At 32.8% G+C, this 23,002-nt stretch overlaps 2 protein-coding genes across 2 annotated transcripts; one reads left to right on the top strand and one right to left on the bottom strand.

The window, feature by feature from the left end:
• On the top strand, positions 1 to 2,214 carry LOC102660246 (two-component response regulator ARR18). The gene is made up of 6 exons (XM_006573317.4): positions 1 to 111; positions 362 to 673; positions 821 to 897; positions 1,051 to 1,087; positions 1,199 to 1,328; positions 1,499 to 2,214. Exons 2-6 carry the CDS (start codon positions 418 to 420, stop codon positions 2,028 to 2,030), a joined length of 1,032 nt encoding a protein of 343 aa, XP_006573380.1. The 5' UTR covers positions 1 to 111; positions 362 to 417; the 3' UTR covers positions 2,031 to 2,214.
• A 17,942-nt stretch (positions 2,215 to 20,156) lies between these two features.
• On the bottom strand, positions 20,157 to 20,819 carry LOC121174748 (secreted RxLR effector protein 161-like). Its single transcript, XM_041014689.1, has one exon. It carries the CDS (start codon positions 20,817 to 20,819, stop codon positions 20,157 to 20,159), a length of 663 nt encoding a protein of 220 aa, XP_040870623.1.
• Between the last annotated feature and the right edge of the window lie 2,183 nt (positions 20,820 to 23,002).

Genomic DNA, 23,002 nt, shown 5'->3' with positions numbered 1-23,002 from the left:
CGTCTCACAGGCATTGACTGAAGAGAGAGAAAGCTAGCTAAACAAGGAGCTCTAAATTCCATTTGAAGATCGCTGTAGGGATTTTAACCTTATCGCATCACATATCTAGAGGTGTACGACTTGTCATCGATTATGCAACGTTCATGTTTCTAGGATCAACATTTAACTTTTATTTTTATTTTTATTTTTTTTCCAATTATGGAGGAGGATGAGCAATAGGAAAAGAAGCATATGAAAAGACTTCTCAAAATCCTCACTCCCCAATTATTCCTTTCTTCAATTAGTGACTTTGATTTCAGTAATTGACCTATAATTTATCCACACAATACTGTTTATTATTTTATTTAATTTTGTCTTGTAGTCCAAATTTTCAAGAAAATAGTAGCATAAATTTGAAAAATCAAGGTACACACAAAGATGGAAGAAAGACATGGCTCACAATGTTCAAAGACAAATCCTTCTAACATTGATGAAGATGAGGAGTGTGAAAGTGAGGCCAATGAAGAGCAAAGTACGCAAAAAAACAATGGAGGAAGCTCAAGTAACAGCACAGTGGAAGAGAATGAGAAAAAGATAAGGCCTTATGTTAGATCCAAGATGCCAAGGCTTCGGTGGACACCTGATCTTCATCTTCGCTTTGTTCATGCGGTTCAACGACTTGGAGGACAAGAGAGTGAGTTCCTTAATTATTTTAATTGCTTTAATTTTGGTTTTCAATATTTCGTATTTGTCATTAATTCGAGCAAGGTTGGTTCACAAAATTTCATGTTTAATTTAGTGCTTTGTTTGCTTTTTAATATTGATTTTATTTTCGGTATAGGAGCAACACCAAAGTTGGTTCTTCAATTGATGAACGTCAAAGGTTTGAGTATTGCCCATGTCAAGAGTCATTTACAGGTATTTATTAGATAATTATTACCCAGACTTGACTCTTTTTTTTTTTTTTTATTGTTTTTAATTTTATTTTTGCAAATAAATTATTTAAGATATGGTTTACCTAGCGTGGCCCAGCATGGTTTATTTCTTTTCTTTCCCGTTTCTTTTTGCTAGATGTTTAGGAGCAAAAAGGTGGATGACCGAAATCAAGGTACGAGATGTTCTTCATTATAAACTTTTCAATATCAAATAGTACTTGATTAGGGTTTCTAATTACAAATATTCCTGACGAATACAACTTGATTGTATATGTCTATGACAGTATTTGCTGATTACAATAATCTTGTTGAAATTGGAGACAAAAATATTTATAATATTAGCCAACTTTCAATGCTTCAAGGGTATAATCCGAGTCAAAGTTCATCCTTCAGCTACACAAATAATTATCCATGGTTTGCTTCAAATTCTCTCAAAAACAATTATTTTTAGATATAACTTGTTCTTATTTCAAAGCTCTTTCAAGAATTAAGCTAATTAAAAAACAATTATTATTTCTTTAAAATAAGTTAAACATAATGTGTAATTTATTGCATCCATTTAAATGTTCTTTCTTCTCTTGTAGTTATGGACTCGGGGATGCTTCTTTTGGTGTCTACGAAAAACTGTTACAAAGACCTTTCGATTGGTCTAATGCAATTTCTCGGGAAGGTTCATCCATTTTTGGTGAACAAAGCAAAATCCGTGAACCAAAAGATGAGTTTCTCTCATTTGGTGCTCATGACTCTCTAAGCGCACGCGCACGATTAAGCCACGTTGATCACATACCACCAATCAATATTTTGCAACAAAGAGCACAAAAAAATACCATGCCTATAAATCCAACAACAAATCCTCCAGAATTGAAGACACTGAAAAGGAAGGCTTCAGATACAACCCTAGATTTGGATCTGTCACTAAAACTAAACTCAAAGATTGATGATGCTGAAGAAGGAACATTAAAGAACCATGAAGTTGATAGCACAAACCTATCACTCTCATTGTGCTCTCAATCCTCATCCTCTAATAATCCTATCAGCAGGTTGATCAAGGAAGCACAACAAGATCGATGTGATGAACAAGGGAAAATGGCCAGTACTCTAGATCTGGCTATATGAATGAGACAAATTCTCAGTGAGATCTTGAGGTACTTGTCAGAAAAATATGCTTTTTTATATAACCAAATTCTTGCATTTATCTGACTTAGTTATGTATGTTTCTTGTCTCTTTCTGTATATGTACTGTTAAATACATGAACTAGCTAGATGAATGAATCATGATTTTAAATTCCACTATTCCAGTGTTGCCTTAAATATTATACTGTCATAAAAATGGCAAAAGAGAAAATTTAGTTAGACATTAAAAAAAAGAAAAACAATTAAAGTCTAGTTTTTTTAGGACCCTAAGCTAGATCAGTGATTTATGGATAAATGTTTTTAGATATAATTTTGTGTGAAAATAAAAAACTTGTTTATTAGTTTTTGACGTAGAATGAGATCCTTTATGATTATTATTAGGCAATATTTTGAAGTCTTACCCTCGATTTTGTGTTACTATATATTTTATTTTCACTAAAATAAAAGCCATATGTTAACATATCTTCTTCGGTATAACTTTTCTTAATAAAAAAACGAATGGTTAATATAAATAGTATAGGACTAAAGTAAAAATAAAATGATAGTAGTACATCATAATATGTTAGTTTATATTTTCACCAAAAAAAATGTTCATATGAAAGCAAACTCAAGGCTTCTTCTTTCGTATATAACAGTTTTTATAGTGTCTGTAATAAGTGTTTTCGTTGGGCAATTAAATCTTACTATATAGGGTTTTTTTTATGAAGAATATATTTTTTGTTTTACTCCTTCAATTCATTAGGGAAAAAAAAATCTTAACTAATTTAAGATTTGATCGAAAAATAAATAAAATTTGATTAATAATTATTTTCGTCAACAATCAAATTAAGATATTATCCAAACGATTCAATCTAAACTTTAACACATTAATCATTTATGTTTAATCACTTAATTTTAAGAACTATATAGGTTAATGATGTCTAACAGCTACGATTTCTATTTTTTTATCTGGATATAAAACAAATTAGGAAATAATTGAAAGAATAGTTCATTATTTGAAATAATAATTATGTTTTATTATAAAACTTTTATAAAGAATTCACCACTAGAAAAACTAATATGAACAAAACAATTCAAAGAGGCTAGCTGTTGTTAGAAGTATTTTTTTTTCTTCTTCAACCTCTATTACACTTGAAAATATTTGGGTGGAAATAGGATTGAATAGAACATTTTTAATAAGACGCGGATTGGAGTTTTGGGTGATGAAATAAGTGTTTATGTCATATAAAAATTTAAACCGTTAACATTTTCATTTATGATTGTGACATGTGAATATCAACGAGATTTACTTCCGTTAGTAGAATAAGTACCATGAATTATATATAAACTTCTTGATATATCTTTCTCTTGGATAAAGAAAAGTTGTGAAATGTGAAGATGGCATTACAATTCGTGAAAAAAAGAAACCAACTTAACAGATTTTATAAACTTATTTTGTATATTATATTCCATATTAATTAATGAATCTGAGTTTTATAAATAAAGTTAAATTTATTAAATTATATTGTAATATATGAATTGCATATAAGTGTTTTAATACAATAAAAAAAAGTCTTATCCCTAAGGGAGTCCTTTGATAATATGAGAAAAAAATATGTAATGTAATTGACATTCAATCCTGAATCATGATGTGTATGATAACTTGATTAATTTTTATAATAATTTTTGTAAAATTTAGATCAATAATGATTTGTAATTAAATGATAGTGTAAAATTATTTCTCATGATAAGTAAGTACATAACCATTATATCAATAATAAAGTTTTAATATAATAGTATTTATATTAGAGAGGAAAACATATTTTTTGAAAGCTTAAATATGATGTTGGTTCATGAAAAATTGGGTCATTTTGATTTTGGGTCCTTTTAAAATTCTTCTTTTGATTTTAGTTCCTGTCAAATTAAATATTTTTTTTGTTTTCATTTTTATTATCAAGTAATAATGTTAACTAAACTCAATATAAAAGAGACATTGGTAGCCTGGTGGCTCTTCAAACCAGTGAAGAATTTGACATGATAGTTATGTGTAATTATTTAGTAAATTATGTTTTTAAATTTTTGTTTATTTAAAAAAGTTGATGACACTAGACTAGTTGATCGAGTTTTAAAACATAATTTATTAAAAAAATTACGCATAACTATTTTATTAGATTTTTTAATGATATGACAAGTCACTGATTGTTGATGGTTGTTATGTTAGCATTATTACTTGATAACAAGGATTAAAATAAAAAATATTAAATTTTACAAGGTCTAAAAATAAAAGAAATTTTTAAAGGATCAAAATCAAAATGATCCTATATTTTTGGGATCAAAATTATATTTAAGACTTTTTCAATTAATAATTTTCCATTTTACTTTATAATTTACATTTCTAATTTTGAATACTCAAGTCCATTTAATTTTCAGACCTTTTCTAGTATAAATTTGCAATATTTTGTTTACATAATAAAACTTTGAACCAATAGTTCATTACCGAAATTTTTAGGAAACAAATTAATCATGAAAATGTTCTTGTTTCAAAAGGTTTCTATTTTGTTTAACAGATTTTAATGTGTAATATTTATTTAATGTATAAATAGTTTAGGAAAAAATATATTTAGGAATGGTTTATTATAAAAGTACAAAAGAAATCAGAGTGCGCTAAAAAAACCTACCATTATGGAGAATTATTTGAGGAAATAGTTAATAATACGTACATAATGATATTGAGTGTGTTTATATATATATATATATATATATATATATATATATATATATATATAAAAGAATTTATTATCAAATAATTTCATGCATAAATTATAAAGTACTGTTCTAACTTAATAAATAATTTTGAATTTGAATTTTATAATTATTATTATATTAAAATTTTGTAAAAAGATACATCAAAATTTGTTGGGTCACTATGATATTAATATAAAATATTTACTAATTGTGTTGTTAACTATTTTCCATCAAAATATCTCATTATTTAATCACTTTAAAATAAATATTTTTTTTCTACTTAATTTGTGACCTTAAAAAAATAAAATCTAATACTAGGATCAATAATATATTAAGAAATACATATATCAATTTTAATAGCCATACTCGACTATAACACATAAAAATATTCTAATACTAGTGAGTCAAACCCAAAAATTATTAATAAACGTATAAGTATATTTGAAATTGAATATAATGTTTTTAAATATTTTGAAATACTTTCCAATTACGAAATATGTTTGGATGGAGTGAATGACAATAATTGAATTATTTTTAATGTATTAAACAATAAAGTATAATACAATATTAAATTAAGGGATATAATTTGAATTTCAGAGTCAGTCACATGAGTTGACACTCTGGGTGTCTGAAATCTGAATACCAGTGAGTTAGACAAAAATAAAATAAAATACCACTAACACGAAACAATCAAATAAAACAAAATATTTCCTTCTAGGGTTTTTTTTGTTTTTTTTTTACGCATTTCGTTGTTCTAGTTTGTTCACACTTTTTTTTAAGAGGTCTAGTTTGTTCACACATAAAACATTATTTTGTTTTCCTTTTATTATTCTACCGTGTTCTTATAAACATCTTTTCCGTTTTGGTTTTCTTACACCTGTTTTCCTTAGCTGATAATTGTTTTCTTTTATCAGATGTTTTTACGAATATCATCATGAAATCAATATATCTCCGTTCAAAGAAAGTGATTATGTAAAGTACTCCTCTTTTTAAATTTAATTAAGTTCCTCACATTAGCAAAAGTTTAGCAAGGATGATCACATCTACCAGTTTCACTCGGACCGCATATCAGTGTTGAATAATCATTCTAATTAGCATTTATTAAGTCCTTACAACTTCCTGGAAACTATACTTTGGGCGGAAATTGTGTGAGCTTTCGAGCTTACACCTGGTAGCATATTTAATTTTGTTGTTGTTGATAAACATGGTAGCATCTTAAATTAATTTTACAGATTGTGCAAATTTCTCGTAATATAAAAATGTGAAATTCAGAAACATGGAGAAACCGATTGCAACGTACATCTCTTTTGTTAGTTAGTGAGATTCTTAATTTGTGTGTATGTCCCTTCCGTTCCTATATTTATTCCCTCTGTCCCGTGAAAATGATAATCCTATTGTAAAAAGAAAAAATAAGTCCTAAAATAATCAGTATTTTAGTTTTTTAATATAATATTAATTATTTATTTTTATTTATAGTATATTCTTTGTAATATTAATGATAAACAACAAAAATTAAAAATGAATTAATGATAATAAGGTTGTGTTCTCACCAAGTTCACTAATTGAGTAATCCGATCTCCTTTTTCATTGTATAAAGAGAGATATCTACAAAAGGAATTCCGACGATCAAATTCCGACGATCAAGTCAGTTAAGCTCGATGTATTTATGTGTATGAGAATGAGTAAAAACATACCTCTCTTTTGGTGTGTCGAGTATATGTATTAAGTGAGAGGGGGGGGGGGGGGAGGGAGAAGCGATGTGAACTTGACTAGGAGCGGATTGTTTGATATAGACTACAAAGTTTTGGATGACGCCATTTCCAAAGAGGGAAAATAATTTAGGGTATCACAAGGATTACCTTGATAAGTCTAAGATTGGTTCAACAAGGAACCCAGAGAGAAGCTCTCACCAAATTTTATCAAATGCCAAAAAGTTTCTTTATTGAAAACAAAAACCAATACATATAGTGTATCTGAACAAAAAGATAAAAATAGACATGGACCTTCAAAACAGTTTGGGCCAAAATTACAACGAAAATAATTAGAAATAAAAAAAAATAGAACATATTTGGCATGAGCCTTCAAATTAATCTGGTCCTTCAGCAAAAATTAATATTCTTGGTAGTGCCTCTGCCTCTGGGCCTTCGTCCTTCTCTACTTGGGCCTTCATCCTTCTCCACTTGGGCCTTCGTCTTTCTCCACTTGGGCCTTCATCCTTCTCCACTTGGGTCTTGCTAAGTATGCTTGCTACCATTTGTTAGAGGATATCCACTGACTGTTTGGTCCTACTCCTAGTCACAGGTCCTTGTATTTGGGTAGTTTTAGGATTCTCATCAGGAAGTTACCTTCTATTATCTACTCCTTACCGGTCCGTTGTGTGCTTTCATGGTGAAGATCGTGTCAGGCCATGCTCAAGTATAGGATATCTATCCAATTAATAATTGAGCTTATGACCCATAATGTTGAGTACATGTCGAGCTTATGACCTGTATGATACACAAATTTTCTAAGCTCTGAGTTCAATATGAACGAGAGCGATTAATATATCTATCTAAGTATATGTCAAGCTTATGACTTGTAGGATACACAAGTCTCCTATGCTCTGAGTTTATTATAAACGAGAGAGATTAAATTGAGCTTTGGGAATTTGACATGTTTAACCATCGTGTGTTGTACACATCAATATTGTTTCTTCTTTTTCAGGCATCATTACATATTTTGACTGATAAAGTAATTTGAAAATTGTTGACGTATTCATGACACGTGTCATGATGTTGATGGTTTATATTGTCTTGTTGTTTGGGATGTCTTGTCATTTGGGAAATGTCATCAATCTTAGGAGGCATTACGAATTCAAGGAGTTGGTGTTGTGTGGCGTCCCTGCTACACTAACATTATTTTTTACTCCCAAGGTTGCTCTTGAATCAAAACATTCTCAGATGTGAGGAGTTTTGATGATGGGATGTTATTGGTTGTTGAAGAAAACAAAGAGTTTTAATGGTGAGTCATTACTAATGATCAAAGGGTTTTTATTCCTCCTTATAAAGGAGTGTTTGCAGCATTGGAAAATATTGCCTCTCTCTTCCAAGCATAGTCCTCTTCATTTTCTTCTCTTTGGCCTTCATTCCTTTCTTCCAGAGTTATGGGTTGGTGTTTGTTCTTAATTGTTTTTGCTCCTCATCTAGTATAGGTACACCCTTTATTTTTCTTTCCTTTTACTTCTAAAAGCCTGCCTTCTTCAAATATGTTTTCCCCTTCTGGTTCTAGGGATGTGTCTCCTATTGTTCACCAGAAGTCTCTTTCAAGTAAAGAGGTGAGGAGTTGATATACATCAAATTTATAGTATTTTCATATTTAATTTGAGATGATTATTTGATATTTTAGTATACTTTAGGCCTTGTTTTGAATCAAATTCGTTATGTTTTTAGTTTTTAATATATTTTAGATAGGAATTATGATTTTAGAAGTTTTTAATATTATTTTTGTGAGTTTATACAAAGAGATAGGGTAATTTTACAAGGTACCTTCGCTCAAGCGAGGTATAGGCTGCTCAAGCTAGCTCAAACAGAGGAGAAGATGAAATTTTATTGAAGATATCTCGCTTAAACAAGGAGCGTGCAAGACAGTGCATCCAAAAATTGAATTAATTCGAAACAAAGATAATTATGGAGATATAGCTCAAACATAAATGAAGAAAATCACTTGGAAGATAATTGCAAGAATTAAAATAGATTATATCATCTGAAGAGATATTATTTTGTAAATTAAGGAGATTATTTGTTTCTATTAAACACATCTATAATTCTATAAATAGAGAGGCATAGGAAGCAGCAAAAAACACACTTCTACACACCATCATTAACTGAAAAACCCTATTCTCTTCTCTCTTCTTGTATTTCATGATTGACTTGTTTCTTTCTTAGCCAGCAGAGGAAAGGATTGAGCCTTATTTGATGTAATTTTTTGACATTAATATATTGTTTGAGTTCATTATTTGCCTTCTATACTTAATGTTTTGTGAGCCTGCACACCTCATAGATGATTCCAGGAATTGACGTTCACTTTGGCAAATCTCGTTGAAACCCAAACTGAATCAGATACTTAATTGGGGTAATCTCTAGGGATAGAATGATCTTGGTTAAGCCTTGCTAATTCCTAAATGATAATGCTAATTGTTTGTGTTGGTTTGCCAATGGATTGAGCACGATGTGTAATTTAGGGTCTATCACCTAAGAGATTAGGGATAAAATACATTACTGAATTGGGGATGAACTATATAACGACGTAGAAGTGTGAAGAATTGTAGCAACTAGGGGGATTTCGAGTACAATCTTAGCATCTCAACGTTATTGTTTTTGTCTACAATTATTATTGCGTTAATAAGTAACTTCTTACCTTTTCTTTTAATTTCCATTATTAAATTTTCAGTAAATTAATCTCTCTAGAAAAATATATCTTTTATTTTTTGTTTTGATTAGTTTTAGTTTTAGGTAGTTTAAAATATAAAACACAAAAATATCTTTATCCGAAAGGTTTTAATTTGAATATTTATTTTTCCAATATAAAAACACATAAATACTTGAGATTCGGTTCAGTAATACAATTGAGATTCAATTACACTTGGTCAACGTAAATCTTAACATAATTAAAACATTAACAGGAGTATTGGGGAACTTGATAGTGAGGGTAAAGTTTTATCTTCTACTTCTTTTTCCTGATTTTGAAGAAATGAGAGTTAATGGGAGATGATAGGGTTGTTAATGAATAAAGGAATATGAATTGGGATGCCCACAATGATCAACTTGATGTTTAGAATAGTGAATATGAGGATGGTGTTGAAGTTACTAAATAAGTGAGTGAGTAAGATAAGAAAAAGAGTTTCCAAAAAATCTCATGAAAAAGGAAAAAACCAAAACAAGATAAAAAATTTTGGGGATAAAAAAGGTTAGGAAGAATAAGAAAGATATTTTTTCTCTTGTTACCATTCCTGGGTATGAGTAGGTATTTGGGGAGGTCAATTCTTATTCTACTTGTTAATCAATTGTAGTTCTTAAGAAAGAAGTCGATATGATGATTTCTAATGATTTTGAGTTGTTATTTGTGGAGCCTTGTAGTCCAGATGAGTGTGTGTTTCTAAAAGCTTTTAAAAATGATTTGACTTCATATATTTTATATGAAGATGTATTTAAAGAGTTGCATGTTCAACTTCCCTTTATGGATTTTGAATGTGAAATATTAAGCACCTTGAATGTTGCTCTTGTTCAATTCCACCCTAATAGTTGGGCCTTTTTGTGATCTTTCCAAATTCTTTCCAGAAGTTTGCAAATCGTCCTTTATGGAGTTAAGATTGGTTGGGCTTCCTTGAATGCTCATAAATTTGGGAAATTGTTCCTGATATATAATCAATAATGGAGGAATTTCAAATCTAACTTCTTCTGAGTTCATCCTAACCCTGAGTGTAGAGACTCGAAGAGTTATTTTTCAAAAAGGATGAAAAAACTCCCAAATTTCCTTTCTACTGGAAACATTTCCCATTCAAATTCAAATTTCTCCTTCATCAAGTGTTGTCACCATAGGAAACTAAAGATATTAAGATTATAGGAGAACGACCTTGTGAAATATCTTGCAAATTCATTTTTAGTTGTGAGTATTTGTAGTGTTGTTTTGTTAAAATGTTTAATGAGTTATAACCAATTTGCTTTATCTATATGCAAAAGTGATGAAGGGCTACAATTATAAGAGTTTGAGGGCCTTGGTTATCGATAACCAAGCAAACCCTGTGTTGGATCTCAGTAAGCAAAAGAAAAGAAATAAAGTTGAAGATTCCTCCATAACCAATTTGGGAGGAGTATCCAAACCTCTTGGTGGTAGTGACTATACTACAGATGATGTTGTTGTTGGTATCAAACTTGTTCAACAAGATCAAATAATTGATTTGACTGTTCAAAATGTGCAACCTGATGTGGAGAAAAGAAAAAAGATGGAGTCCGAGAAAGAAAAAGGAGAAGGAAAAAGAAGAAGAGAAAAAAAAAGCAAAATGAAGAAAACGAGCTAGAGAAAGAAAATGAGCAATTGAAAAAGGAGCAAGAGATTAGTAAAAAGACGACCTTTTTTGCTTAAGGAAGCAATCGAAGTGGTCCCACTTTGGCTACTCAGCGTAGGGATCATACCAATAAATCCATTCTTCGTTATCATCAAGGCAAGTTGTGCCAGCTAAATCATGTTTTGGTTGCTCCAAATATTATTTTTCTTTGGAATGTTGAGTTGACTGGTCCATAATTCATCCAATCCTTTGCCTTTTTAAGTCAAAATGATTGGGATACGATGAACTATGTTGGACTAGTGGAGAGTTTAGATACAACTAATATTTTCCTTGGCCAAGCTCTTGCTACAGTTTAACATTGGAACAAAACAGTTGCTAGTGTTGATGAAAGATTCAAAGCAATGTATGAGCATTTGAAGACCATGAAAGTTGAGGTTAGTAAAACTAAACAACTTGGAGTGGCTCTAGCTAAAAGTAAAGAGTTAGCAACTAAGTTACAAATAGATATAGATAAGCATGTTTTTTTCATTATCTGCTAAGTCTGAGGAAAATGAGGCTTTGAGTACCCGAGTTATCACATTGAGAAAGATGTTATGGATGTTAATACTAAACTTGATGGGCTATCATCAGAGCTTGCTATCGAACAATACAAAAGTAAAACTATAGAGGAAGAAAATAAGACTGCTTAAGATAAACTAATATATGCTGATGAGGAACTTGCCAACCTGAAAAAGACTATTGCAACTTTGGAGAGTGAGTTGCAGAACAAATAAGATATTAAGTCTAATTTGGTTACTGAGTTAGAAGAAGTTAAGGAAATGTTATTTCAAAAAGGCTCAATGTCAAGTGGTTGTGCTACTTCTAGATTTTGATTATAAAATACTTGATGCGAATTGTGATGTAGTGGATGGTGAGATTGTTAGAGAATCTCAACTTTGTTTTGAAGAAGAAGAAAAAGAAGAAGAAGAAGAATCAAGTAGACTCAAAAGTTGTTAATTAGTTTGTTGTTCGTGTGTTTTTTTATATTGTGTTTTGCATTTTGTTAAAGTGTAGGTTGGGTTTTATATGTGTTTATCAATGAATGAAATGACATGTTATTCAGTACTATTTTTTTGAGATTTTTGAGTTATAATATGACTATATCAAGTTGCAGTGAAAGCACAATGTAAACTTGCATAAACTGAAGATGAAATCAAGTTAAAGAAAGATAAACGAAGCTAAAGTAATATGCTTGAAAAAAGCTCAAGTAAGGTTCGGATATGACCTTTGGGGAGTTGCTAGAAAAAGCTTAAGTAAGGTTCGAATATGACCTTTTACTTTAAGTATAGAATAATATCAAGTTTAGAATTATGTAAATATGGAATTATGTAGTAGGATTATAAGATAACACAATGAGATTGGGCGTGCCTTGTTAAAACCTCTTCATATTTAGTTTGGATACAAATCTGAATTATGTAAATATGGAATTATGTAGATCATATCTAATGTTAAATGTAAAAGGATTTCATTGATAATTCAGATCTTAACCAACATGTACATGTCAGATAATCCTTTTACATTTATACTTAGGTGTGCCTCATTAAAACTTCTTCAACCAAAACCCTTATATTTTTACATTTGTGAAAAAAGACTGAAGTAGGAAAAAGAGTACACCACCTGGATTTAACAGTAATTGGGCTTTAAATGAGTGGCACTCCAGGTTTTGGGAATGACCTTTCTTGCCAGATTTTCAAGTTTGTATGCCCCATTTTGCAGTGACTCAACTACTCAGAATGGACCTTCCCAATTTGGTGCAAGCTTTCCTTCTGAGAGGTATTTATGAGCTTCTCCTCTCATTCTGCAAACCAGATCGCACACAATGAAATTCCTTCTTTGCAGTTTGGAGTTTTATTTCTTGTTTACTCTTCTTTTGTATGCTTCATCTAAAATTTTTGCTTTATTTTTTACTTCTTCCCCCATGTTCAAATCTACTATTAGAGCTTCGGTGTTGTCAACTGCATTAGACATAATCCTTTTAAGTGAGGGTTCACCGATCTCTACTGGAATCATGGCATTAGTGCTATACGTCAGCATGAATGAAGAGTACAGCGATAGCCCCAAAGTATGCATGGAAGTTCTTCAACCCTGAGTCCTTTTGGTGTTTTTGATAATCACTTTCTTAACTCGGTAAATATAACTTTGTTAGCCGTTTTAGCCTACCCCTTCATTTGAGGGTGTTCAACCAATGATGCAAGATGTTTCACTATGAGTTGCTTGAGGAACTCTTCATAACCTTTTTTTAGTGAATTGTCTCCTATTGTCAATTACAATGACTTAAGGTAAGCCATGTTTTCAAATTATGCTCTTCCTAATAAATTTTTGTACTTTCTGGGTTGTGATTATTGTCAGAGGTTTCTCTTCTACCCATTTGGTGAAGTAGTCTATAGCAACAAAGAGGAATTTAGTTTGACCTTTAGCCACTAGAAATGGACCAAGTATGTCCATTCCATACATGGCAAAAGACCAAGGAGATGTGATGCTATGAAGTTCCTCAACGGGTGCATGCTGAATATTTCTGAATTTTTTACATTCTTTTAAATTTCTTGATGTACTCAGCATAATCTACTCAGATTGTTGGCCAACAGTACCCAACACGTATAACTCGCATTACCATGCTCCTGCCTTCTATATGCATTCCATAGATTCCTCTATGCTCCTCATCCATGATATACTCTTTTTAATCTTAACTAATACAATTCAATAGAGGCCTTGCTATTCCCCTTCTAGACATTTCATTGTTTATGATAATATAGTGAAAGGCTTTGAGTTTTACCTTCAAAGCTTCCATTTCTTCTGAATGTAAGATATTGTTGATAAGGTAAGTCCATATTGGAGACATCATCCAACCACTTTGAACAACTTGATCGAATAGGATTTGAACTATGCCTGTGTGGGGTGCTTTTAAAGTTTCCTGAATGAAAGTTCTATGTTGACCTGTCTTTTTAGTTTTGGCAAGGTGAACTAAAGCATCAGCTCGATCATTCTTCTCTCTATCAACATGTATGAGTACATAGTTTTCAAAGTGTTCTAATAGCGTCTTAATCAAATGATAATATTTGTGCATTTGTGCTTCTCTGACTTGGAAAAATTTGTTGACCTACTCGATGTTGAGTTGGGAATCGTTTACACTTTAATTTTTTGACATCAACCTCTATTGCTAACTTTAGACTTGCAATAAGGGCTTCATATTCAGCTTGATTTTTTGAAGCTTTCCAATCAAACTTCAATGATTGTTCTATTGAGATATCATGTGGTCCTTCAAAGTAACTCTAGCACCACTAACTTTGTTGTTTGAAGCTTTATCAGCGTACAATGTCTACCAACCTTCATTGTCACTTTCACTAGAAGGGAGTTCAACCATGAAGTCGACTAAGCACTCCCTTTTGATAGGACCTCTTAGTTCGAACTTCAAATTGAACTTAAAGAGTTCGACTGACCATGCTACCATTATACTCGCAATCTCAGGTTTTCTTATGACTTGTTTGAGGGGATGATAAGTTTTTACTTTGATTTGATGGCTTTGGAAATATGGTCTAAGCCTTCTTGCCGAGGTAATCAGTTCTAAAGAAATCTTTTTAATCATCTGGTACCTTTTTTAGGCTCCTTGGAGAACTCTACTAGTGTAGTAGATCGACTTTTGCTTTTTACCTTCTTCTTGAAAAAGAGCTAAGCTTATTATTGAGTATGAGATAGCTAGGTATAATAGCAATTTAGCTCCAGGTGTTGGCTGAGTAAGAATCGGTGTAGTTGCAAGAAATGTCTTGAAGTCAGAAAACATCTTTTTGCACTGCTTACTTCATTGAAAATCTTTTGGCTACTTCAGTTACTTGAAGAAAGGCTTTGCTTTTTTTTTCCTTTCTATTTTTGGAAAAAAAAATAGGACAAGGATGCTAACCCGCCTGTTAACTTTTGTACCTCCTTTAAATTATGTGGACTCCTCATGGTGATTACAACTTCATACTTGTCTGAGTTGGCTTCAATGCCTCTGCAGGTGATCATGAAACCTAAGAATTTTCCTCCCCCTACTCCAAAAGTGCATCTTTGGGTTGAGTCGCATGTTATGTTTCCTTAGCTCTGCAAAGATTTCAGCTACATATTTTGGATGATCATTTGGGTTTGATGGTTTGACTACCATATTGTTAAGATACACTTCGATATTTTTTCCCAACAAGTTTTTGAAAACTTTGTCCATTAACCTTTGATAGGTTGCTCTTTTCAGTCCAAATGGCATGACTTTGTAATAGAAGTTTGCATCTGCAGTGATGAATGTTGTTTTGCCTTTATTAGGTGGTTACATTTTGATTTGGTTGTAGCTCAAATAAGCATCAAGGAAACTCAACATTTGATTTTCGCAAGCACCATCAAAAAGTTTGTCAATGTTGGGTAGTGGGTATGCATCCTTTCGGAAGGTTTTGTTTAGATCTATGTAATCAACACACGTTCTCCATTTACCATTGGATTTCTTCACCATCACTACATTAGACAGCCAAGTGAAGTATTCAATTTCTCTAATGAAATCGGCTTTGATAAGCTTCTCAGATTCTTTTTGAACAACTTGTCTTATTTCTTCTCCAAGTTTCCTTTTTCTTTGAGCTATAGGTTTGGCTTTAGAGGAGATAGAAAGTTTGTGACAAATGAAATTAGGATTGACGCCTGACAAGTTAACTGCACTTTATGCGAACAAATCAACATTTTATTTTAACAGGTCCTCTATTTTTCTTCGAAGATCTACATCAATTTATTTCCCGATCTTCATGCACTATTGAGATTGTTTCTCGAGTTGAAAAAAGTTAATTCTTCAATTGGTGTCGGCCTTCTGTCTTCTTCATTTGATCTTAGGTTAAAGTCCACCCAATTAATTAGTTTCAAGTCTTCTATGTTATCAATGTTTGCAATCCTCGCATACTTGTTAGAGATAAGGTTGTGGGGTTTGACTAGGATACTTTTGGCATAACATTCTCGTGCTTCCTTCAAATTTGGTTATATAGTAACATGATATCTACTAAATATGAGTTATTTTTATAATAAAAATATATTAAAAATATTTATTAAGCATTTATTTTTGGCTTAAATATTAGGAATTGATATTTTTCTTATTTATGGCTTGCATATATGAAAAGGAGGGATTAAAAACAACAAAGATCCAGAAGATATAAAAAATATAAATAAGGAAGATTTTGGCATCAGGCCCAAGTCCACTCTAGCAACTATAAAATGGGAGTCAAGCCCAAGTCCACTCCAGCAGCTATAAAAAAAGAGTCAAGCCAAAGAGAAAAGACACACCGAGTCTCAGAGCACTCTAATTCTTTTTTCCATCCCTTCTCTTCCATCATTTTCTATTCTTTTTTTCCATCCCTTCTCTTCCATCATATTCTAAACCCCTTTTCAAGTGTAAGACTCCTTTTGGTTATAAGAGGCTAAACCCTTAGTTAGGGTCTGGCAGGCCTAAAAAACCAAAAGATGTATTATACACTTCATATCTATCAATGCAAATAGGTGTTTTCTTTCCTATTATTTTTTCTTATTTTAATTTCATATATCATTCATCCTTGGATCATATTTGGGGGTTAGGTGCTCGACAGAGGGTAATCCTTAATAGAAATACAAGGAAGGTCTTGCATGCATCTTTTTTAGAAATTAGTCGCTCGACAGAGGGTAATTTCTAATAGAACTAAAAGGAATGGGTATCTTAATAAAATCATTACTAGACATAGAGTGATTGCATTATGCCCATGCATCAAAGCAAGCATCTAGAATTAGAACTTCATGGATTTTATCTATTGAATCTTTGCAAAGACATTTGGGAGATAGATAGGTAAAATAAGCTTGTCATCGTAAGACATCAGGTTCAAGTATTCTAATAGATGTGGGTAGGAAAAATCCACCTGATTGGTAGAGAAAAATATCAAATAATACATCTTCGGCAAATAAGGCATGCTAGGTCCTAACATTCCCATTTCATTGAACTCCCTATTATTTCTTTTGTTTTCTATTAATATCTAATATTCATTGTCCTGTTCTTTTAAATTCATCTTTTATACCTCATCTTATCTTTTTCTCTTATAAATTGGAAATTATCCTATACAAGTACAAAACAAAGTCCTTGTGGAAATCAACACTCGGACTTCCGAGTCTTTACTACTTGGACATTTGGTACACTTGCCAAACTGTTAACATAACAATATTACCTTTTGGGTTGGGAAATTTCATGGTGAGATGCGGGGTGGAGACAATGGCTCTCAAAACATTTAGAGAAGTTCATCCAATAAGTATGTTGTAGGATGTGTTTGCATCTATAAGGACATATTGGACGAGTAATGTCCTAAACAATTTCCCTACTCCAAAGGTGGTTTCGAGTTCTATAACACCATTAGTGCGAACTTGTCCTCCTACAAAATTGATTAAAGGCTCTAGATGGGGTTTAATTAGTTTTGGTGAGATGTCTAACCTTTTAAAAGTGTACAAGAAAAAGGATGTCAGCAGAACTCCTTCCATCTATCAAGACTTGTCTCACGTCCCAATTTGTAATTCGAACTGTGATCACCATTGGATCATCCTGCTCTGGATCAACTCCTACAAAGTCTTCATCTGTGAAGGCTATTGGAGGAAGTGATTTTTTGGTGTGTGATGCTCCTTGAACATGGTTTACATTCTTAATGGCTCATAAGTATCTTTTACGGGTTGATTTCTAGCTACCTTCACCTAAAAATTCACCAAAAATGGTATTGATAACACCTCATCTGTCTCGTTATCCTCCTATTATTTGATTGCTTTGCTCTGGTTTGGCTTTTACTTGCTCCTATCTTTCAACTTGATTATTTCATTCTTGACCGCTTTTATAACCACCCCTATTGTTGTTAGGGCTGTCGATATAGTTGTTGAGGGATTTTTCTTTTACCAATTCTTCAATTTTGTTCTTAAGGAAGACACATTCCTCGGTGGTGTGGCCATAATTATGATTGGAAAAAGATTGTTTTGACTTGTTTGTTGAGTTAACTAACCTGGTTGGAGGAGGTAGAGACAAGATTTCTGCATTAAATGCTTCATCCAGTAAACATGCTCTGATGATGTTTAATGGTGTGTAGCAATTGTATTTCGGTAATCTGGTGGCAGATCTTTTGAAAGACTTGTCTTGGACAGGTTTGAACTTGTCATGCAGAATTCTTATAATTCTTCCATTTGAATGTGTCATAATGTTGTTTCTCTCAACTCGTCCAAGTCTTTAGGTTATGTTCTACAAAGGTTGTCTGCAAATGGTACTAGTTTCAAAGCAATTATCATTGAATGCAGAGTGACACCAGAACCAAGATCTTTGATTTTAATTGAGATGGTTGCATATCTTTCCATGAATGACTACAAAGATTTTTCATTGGATTGATATAAATCAATTAGTTTCATAGATGTTGTATGATGAGGAAGACCAGTCTCATATTGTGCTCCAAAACGATTTGCTAGTGCTATAAAAGAATCAATTGATCTCAGAGGAAGACATTTGTACCATGTCGATGTTGATCATTTCAAAGAAATGGGGAAAACCTTGCATAACACAACATCATCGTTATAGTATAAATTTACCTGAGTTGTGAATGCATGGAGGTGCTCATCTAGATCTGATGTACCATCATATATTTCAATATTCAATGATTTTCAGGTTATGGGTAGAGGTATATCCATAAATCCATTCACAAATGGGTGTAGTCTAACTGCATCATTGTTTAGGGTGAGAGTTCTAAGTCTAGAATGGATTGTTGTTTCTTTTTGGGTATTATGGGATGAGAATTGAGTGTGATTATCATTGTGTCTAGTTTCAACATGAGTAGGTGTTTGATAGGATGAAGAGTGGGAAGATGTTGGTGGTGGTGGATGATGAGTAGCAAGTTGCTCTCTGAAAGTTGCATTTTCCACTCGTAAGTAATGTAGTTCTATCTCATGTTTTTGTCTCAACGCTTCTAAATCAACTTCATTTTACTTACGTAATTGTTCCATCTGTGCTTGAACTTCTTGCATCTTCGAGGTCTCTACAATTGTTGATCTCACAAATGAACTATGACCACCTTTTCTGGTAGCTACCATTTGGTCTATATGGCTGAAGGAAAAATTCTCCTTGACCTTATGGTGAGCGCCAAATAAGGGACTATAACAATGTTCGTGGACTTGAGGTCAACACATTGACGCTAGAAGGAGGGCCTATGTCACTCTTGACCCTTAATCTCAACCAGAGGGCTTGTTTTGATAACCACAAAGTCCCATATTGCTTAGGAGTCGAGGTTATGGGTCATTTGTGAACACCATCTCCTCTCAACTCGCTGAGGCACCTTTTATTAAGGATAAAACCGTGGTAGTCATTAAGCACTTGAGTGGACAACTCCTCGGATACAGGGACCCTAACGATGCTTGTGGACCTGAAGTCGCAACAGGTTAATTTTATAAAACTGTTATTCTCTTTCATACGTTTATTATTGTTTTTATGTATAAAAGAACCTAAGACCACAATTATAATGAAATAGAGGGAGTGATCAATTAATAATAATTATTAAATTAATAAATAAATTTTTAACAAGTAAATACTATTGATAATTAATTAATAATAAATAAATAGTTAATAATTAATTAATGGTAAAAGTTGCTAAAGAGTGGACTTGGATAACCCGAAGGATTGACGTAATGATGTAAGACTTTACATTCACATGTAGACAAATTATTTATTTAATGGAATAATCAATATTTGATTATCTCCTTATGCAAATTGTTTTATGTTGGAACACACATTGTTCCTCACTCAATTGCAAGAGATGCAATTCACTCACTCACACATTCACTCGTGTATTACTCACTGTTTCAAGCAAAGAATTGCACACCTACACACTAGGAATAGCACCAAAGACAGAAAAATGATAGAATGAAAAAACACTACTTATTAAGATGTATGTATGTCCTTTTATACAAGCAAAATAGAGCAACAATCCTTCACACTTAGGCTAGGCACTTATAACAAAATTTTAAAATTATGTTACTCTCTTATATTCAATGTACAATCAAATCTACACCATACAAAACAGAATTAAACTCTCACACCCTCCCTTAATTCTGATCTCCTAGGTTCATCAAGTCAATTTTGTCCCTTACATTTTAAACCTCTCCCCTTTGAGGGGTTTGATTAAAATATCAACAAGTTGATCAAATGTGCAGCAGTACTCCACTTTCAGTTTCTCTTTGTTCACTTGATCCCTAAGATAGTGAAACCTTGTTTCTATGTCTTTGCTTCTACCATGAGAGGTTGGATTCTTTGACAAGCTTATAGCTTACTTATTATCCACAAAAAGCTTCACTCCATCACTTTCCTTGATTTTTAATTCTTGTAATAATGTGTCCAACGAGACAGCTTGGCAAGCACTCATTGTAGCTGGAACATACTTAGCTTCACATGTTGATAAAGCCACTATGGATTGCTTCTTAGAACTCCATGATATTGGTGTTGCACCATACATGAATATGTAACCTATAGTACTCTTTCTGTCATCTCTGTCTCCTCCCCAATCCGCATCAGTATATCCCACTAATTCCTCTGAGTTGTTGTTGTCTTTATTTGGAAATAGAATTCCAGTATTGATGGTCCCTTTTATGAACCTTAGAATCCTCTTAGCAGTTAGGAGATGAGGAATTCTGGGTCTTTTCGTATATGTACTTACCAGTCCAATAGCAAATTCCAAATCAGGTCTTGAATGACACAAGTACCTGAGAGAACCAACAATATGTTTGAACTCAGTTTCATCGACTTTATCTTCCTTGCCCTCCCTTTCAAGTACAAGACTTGCGTCAGTTGGTGTTGCAACTGAATTACATTCAACCATGTTGAATCTCTTCAATATTTCTGTTGCATACTTGCTCTGGTGCATCAAAATACCACTCTCAGTCTTCTTGAATTCAAGTCCAAGGAAGTAGGATAGGACCCCCACATCATTCATTTCAAACTCACTCATCAATTCCCTTTACAGTTTTGCTATTTCACCTTCATTACCACCAGTGATCAACAAATCATCCACATAGAGGCATACAATAATGATATTACCTACTAATTTGGATCTTACATAGACTCCAAACTCACGACTACACTTATCAAAGCCGATCTTCATCATAAAACCGTCAATTTTCTTGTTCCAAGCTCTTGGGGCTTGCTTAAGTCCATAAAGAGCTTTTCTCAACCAGAGAACCTTTGACTCTTGGCCAACTATAGAGAATCTAGGTGACTGAGTCACATAGACCTCCTCATCAAGCGGACCATTTAAGAAAGCACACTTCACATCTAGTTGGTGCATTGTCCAATTCTTTAGGCTAGCAATTGCCACTACTGTTCTAATAGTCTCAATTCTAGCAACTGGTGCAAACACATCTCTGTAGTCAATCCCAACTTTCTATAAAAATCCTCTAGCCACAAGTCTAGCTTTATACTTGACCACCTTGCCTTCTAGATTTGTCTTAATCTTATAGATCCACTTCACATCAATGGGCTTCTTCGATTTTGGTTGAGATACCAGCTTCCACACTTTATTTTTCTCAATAGATTTAAGCTCTTCTGTCATATCTTCAACCCACCTCTGATCAGTCATAGCATCTTCAAAGTTTATTGGTTCTGCTTCAGAAAACAGAGCAAAATGTACAAGATTCTCATCTGCACTTACATCAGCATCAAACAACATCTCAAAACCTTGAAATCTAGCTGGTTTGGGTGCATTTCTCTGGGGTCTCACTTTTCTTTGAGTGGTTTTACCATTCCCTTCACTTGTTTATTCCTCTTATGACCTTATCATTATTGAAGGTCCCTTCATTTCAGTATTCTGCTCCCAGTCCCAGCTTCTAGATTCATCAAATACCACATCCCTACTAATTATTATCTGCTTACTCTTCGGCTCAAACAGCTTATAGCCTCTAGTTGAGCGATATTCGAGTTAGATCATTTGTTCACCTTTATCATCTAGCTTCCTTCTTAACTGATCTGGGATATGCCTAAAACAAAATGATCCAAAGATTCTGAAATGGCTCATATTTGGTTTAGCTCCACTCCAAGCTTCTTTAGGTGTTATTCCTTCCAATCTCTTTGAAGGGCTCCTATTCAAGATGAAGACAGCTGTAGACACTGCCTCTCCCCACAAGTACTTGGGCAAACTCTTGCCTTTCAACATGCTCCTTACCATATTCATTATGGTTCTATTTTTTTCTTTCTATAGCTCCATTATGTTGAGGTGTGTAGGGAGGAGTCACTTCATGAATTATGCCTTCCTGATCACAAAATTCTTGAAATTCTGTAGAAACATATTCACCACCACCATTTGTTCTCAATATCTTGATCAATGAGCCACTTTGCTTTTTTGCCATATTTTTGAACTTCTCAAAGACTTCAAAGACATCACTCTTCCTTCTTATTAGATAAACCCATACTTTCTTGGTCAATTCATCAATAAAGGATATAAAGTATCTGTTTCCACCAAGAGATTCAGTCTGCATAGGGCTACACACATCAGAGTAAATCACTTCAAGTTTCTCCTTTGCCCTGATTGGTACATTTTGTTTAAAAGTGCTTCTTGATTGCTTACACTGTAAACAACCATCACATACTTCACTAGGAGGCTTGATCTGAGGCAAACCCAGCACCATTTCTCTTGAGTTTAGCTAAATCAGATCTCTAAAATTTAAATGTCCAAATCTGTAATGCCATAACCACTCTTCACTGTTTACTGTAATGGGAAAACACTTCTGTTCTATCACATCAATCTCAATTTTAAATGTTCTATTTTTGAAAGAGGGGACTTCAAAATGAGCTTGTGATTTCTTTCAAACACTCTCAACATCTTGTTTTCAAGCTTAGTCATAAAGCCCTTTTCTAGTAATTGACTTAAGCTGAGGAGATTACTTTTCATACCTGGTACAAAGAGTACATCAGTGATGCAAGATTGACCTCTATCCTTTGTTTTGATAAGGACCTTCCCAATTCCTTTAGCACTCAAAGTTCTATCATCAGCAAATTTGACTTGACTCTTCACAGATTGATCAAGGTTGAGAAACCACTCTCTTCTTCCTGTCATATGAGTTGAGCAACCTGTGTCTAGGTACGAACATTTATCACTTGCCCCTTCAATTTGAGTAGTTACCA

This window comes from Glycine max, chromosome 1 (genome assembly GCF_000004515.6).
Source record: "Glycine max cultivar Williams 82 chromosome 1, Glycine_max_v4.0, whole genome shotgun sequence".
In the NCBI taxonomy this organism is placed as follows: Eukaryota; Viridiplantae; Streptophyta; class Magnoliopsida; order Fabales; family Fabaceae; genus Glycine; species Glycine max.
The sequence above is the reverse complement of the archived record's forward strand: the minus strand, read 5'-3'. Positions and strand labels throughout refer to the sequence as shown.

Bases quoted from the DNA above. Each gene is read 5' to 3' on its own strand.
- LOC102660246 (XM_006573317.4), top strand. From the start codon at position 418: ATGGAAGAAAGACATGGCTCACAATGTTCAAAGACAAATCCTTCTAAC. The intron at 898-1,050 runs GTATTTATTAGA...TCTTTTTGCTAG, and splicing joins ATGTCAAGAGTCATTTACAG to ATGTTTAGGAGCAAAAAGGT. The intron at 1,088-1,198 runs GTACGAGATGTT...TGTCTATGACAG, and splicing joins GGTGGATGACCGAAATCAAG to TATTTGCTGATTACAATAAT.
- LOC121174748 (XM_041014689.1), bottom strand. From the start codon at position 20,819: ATGAATGATGTGGGGGTCCTATCCTACTTCCTTGGACTTGAATTCAAG.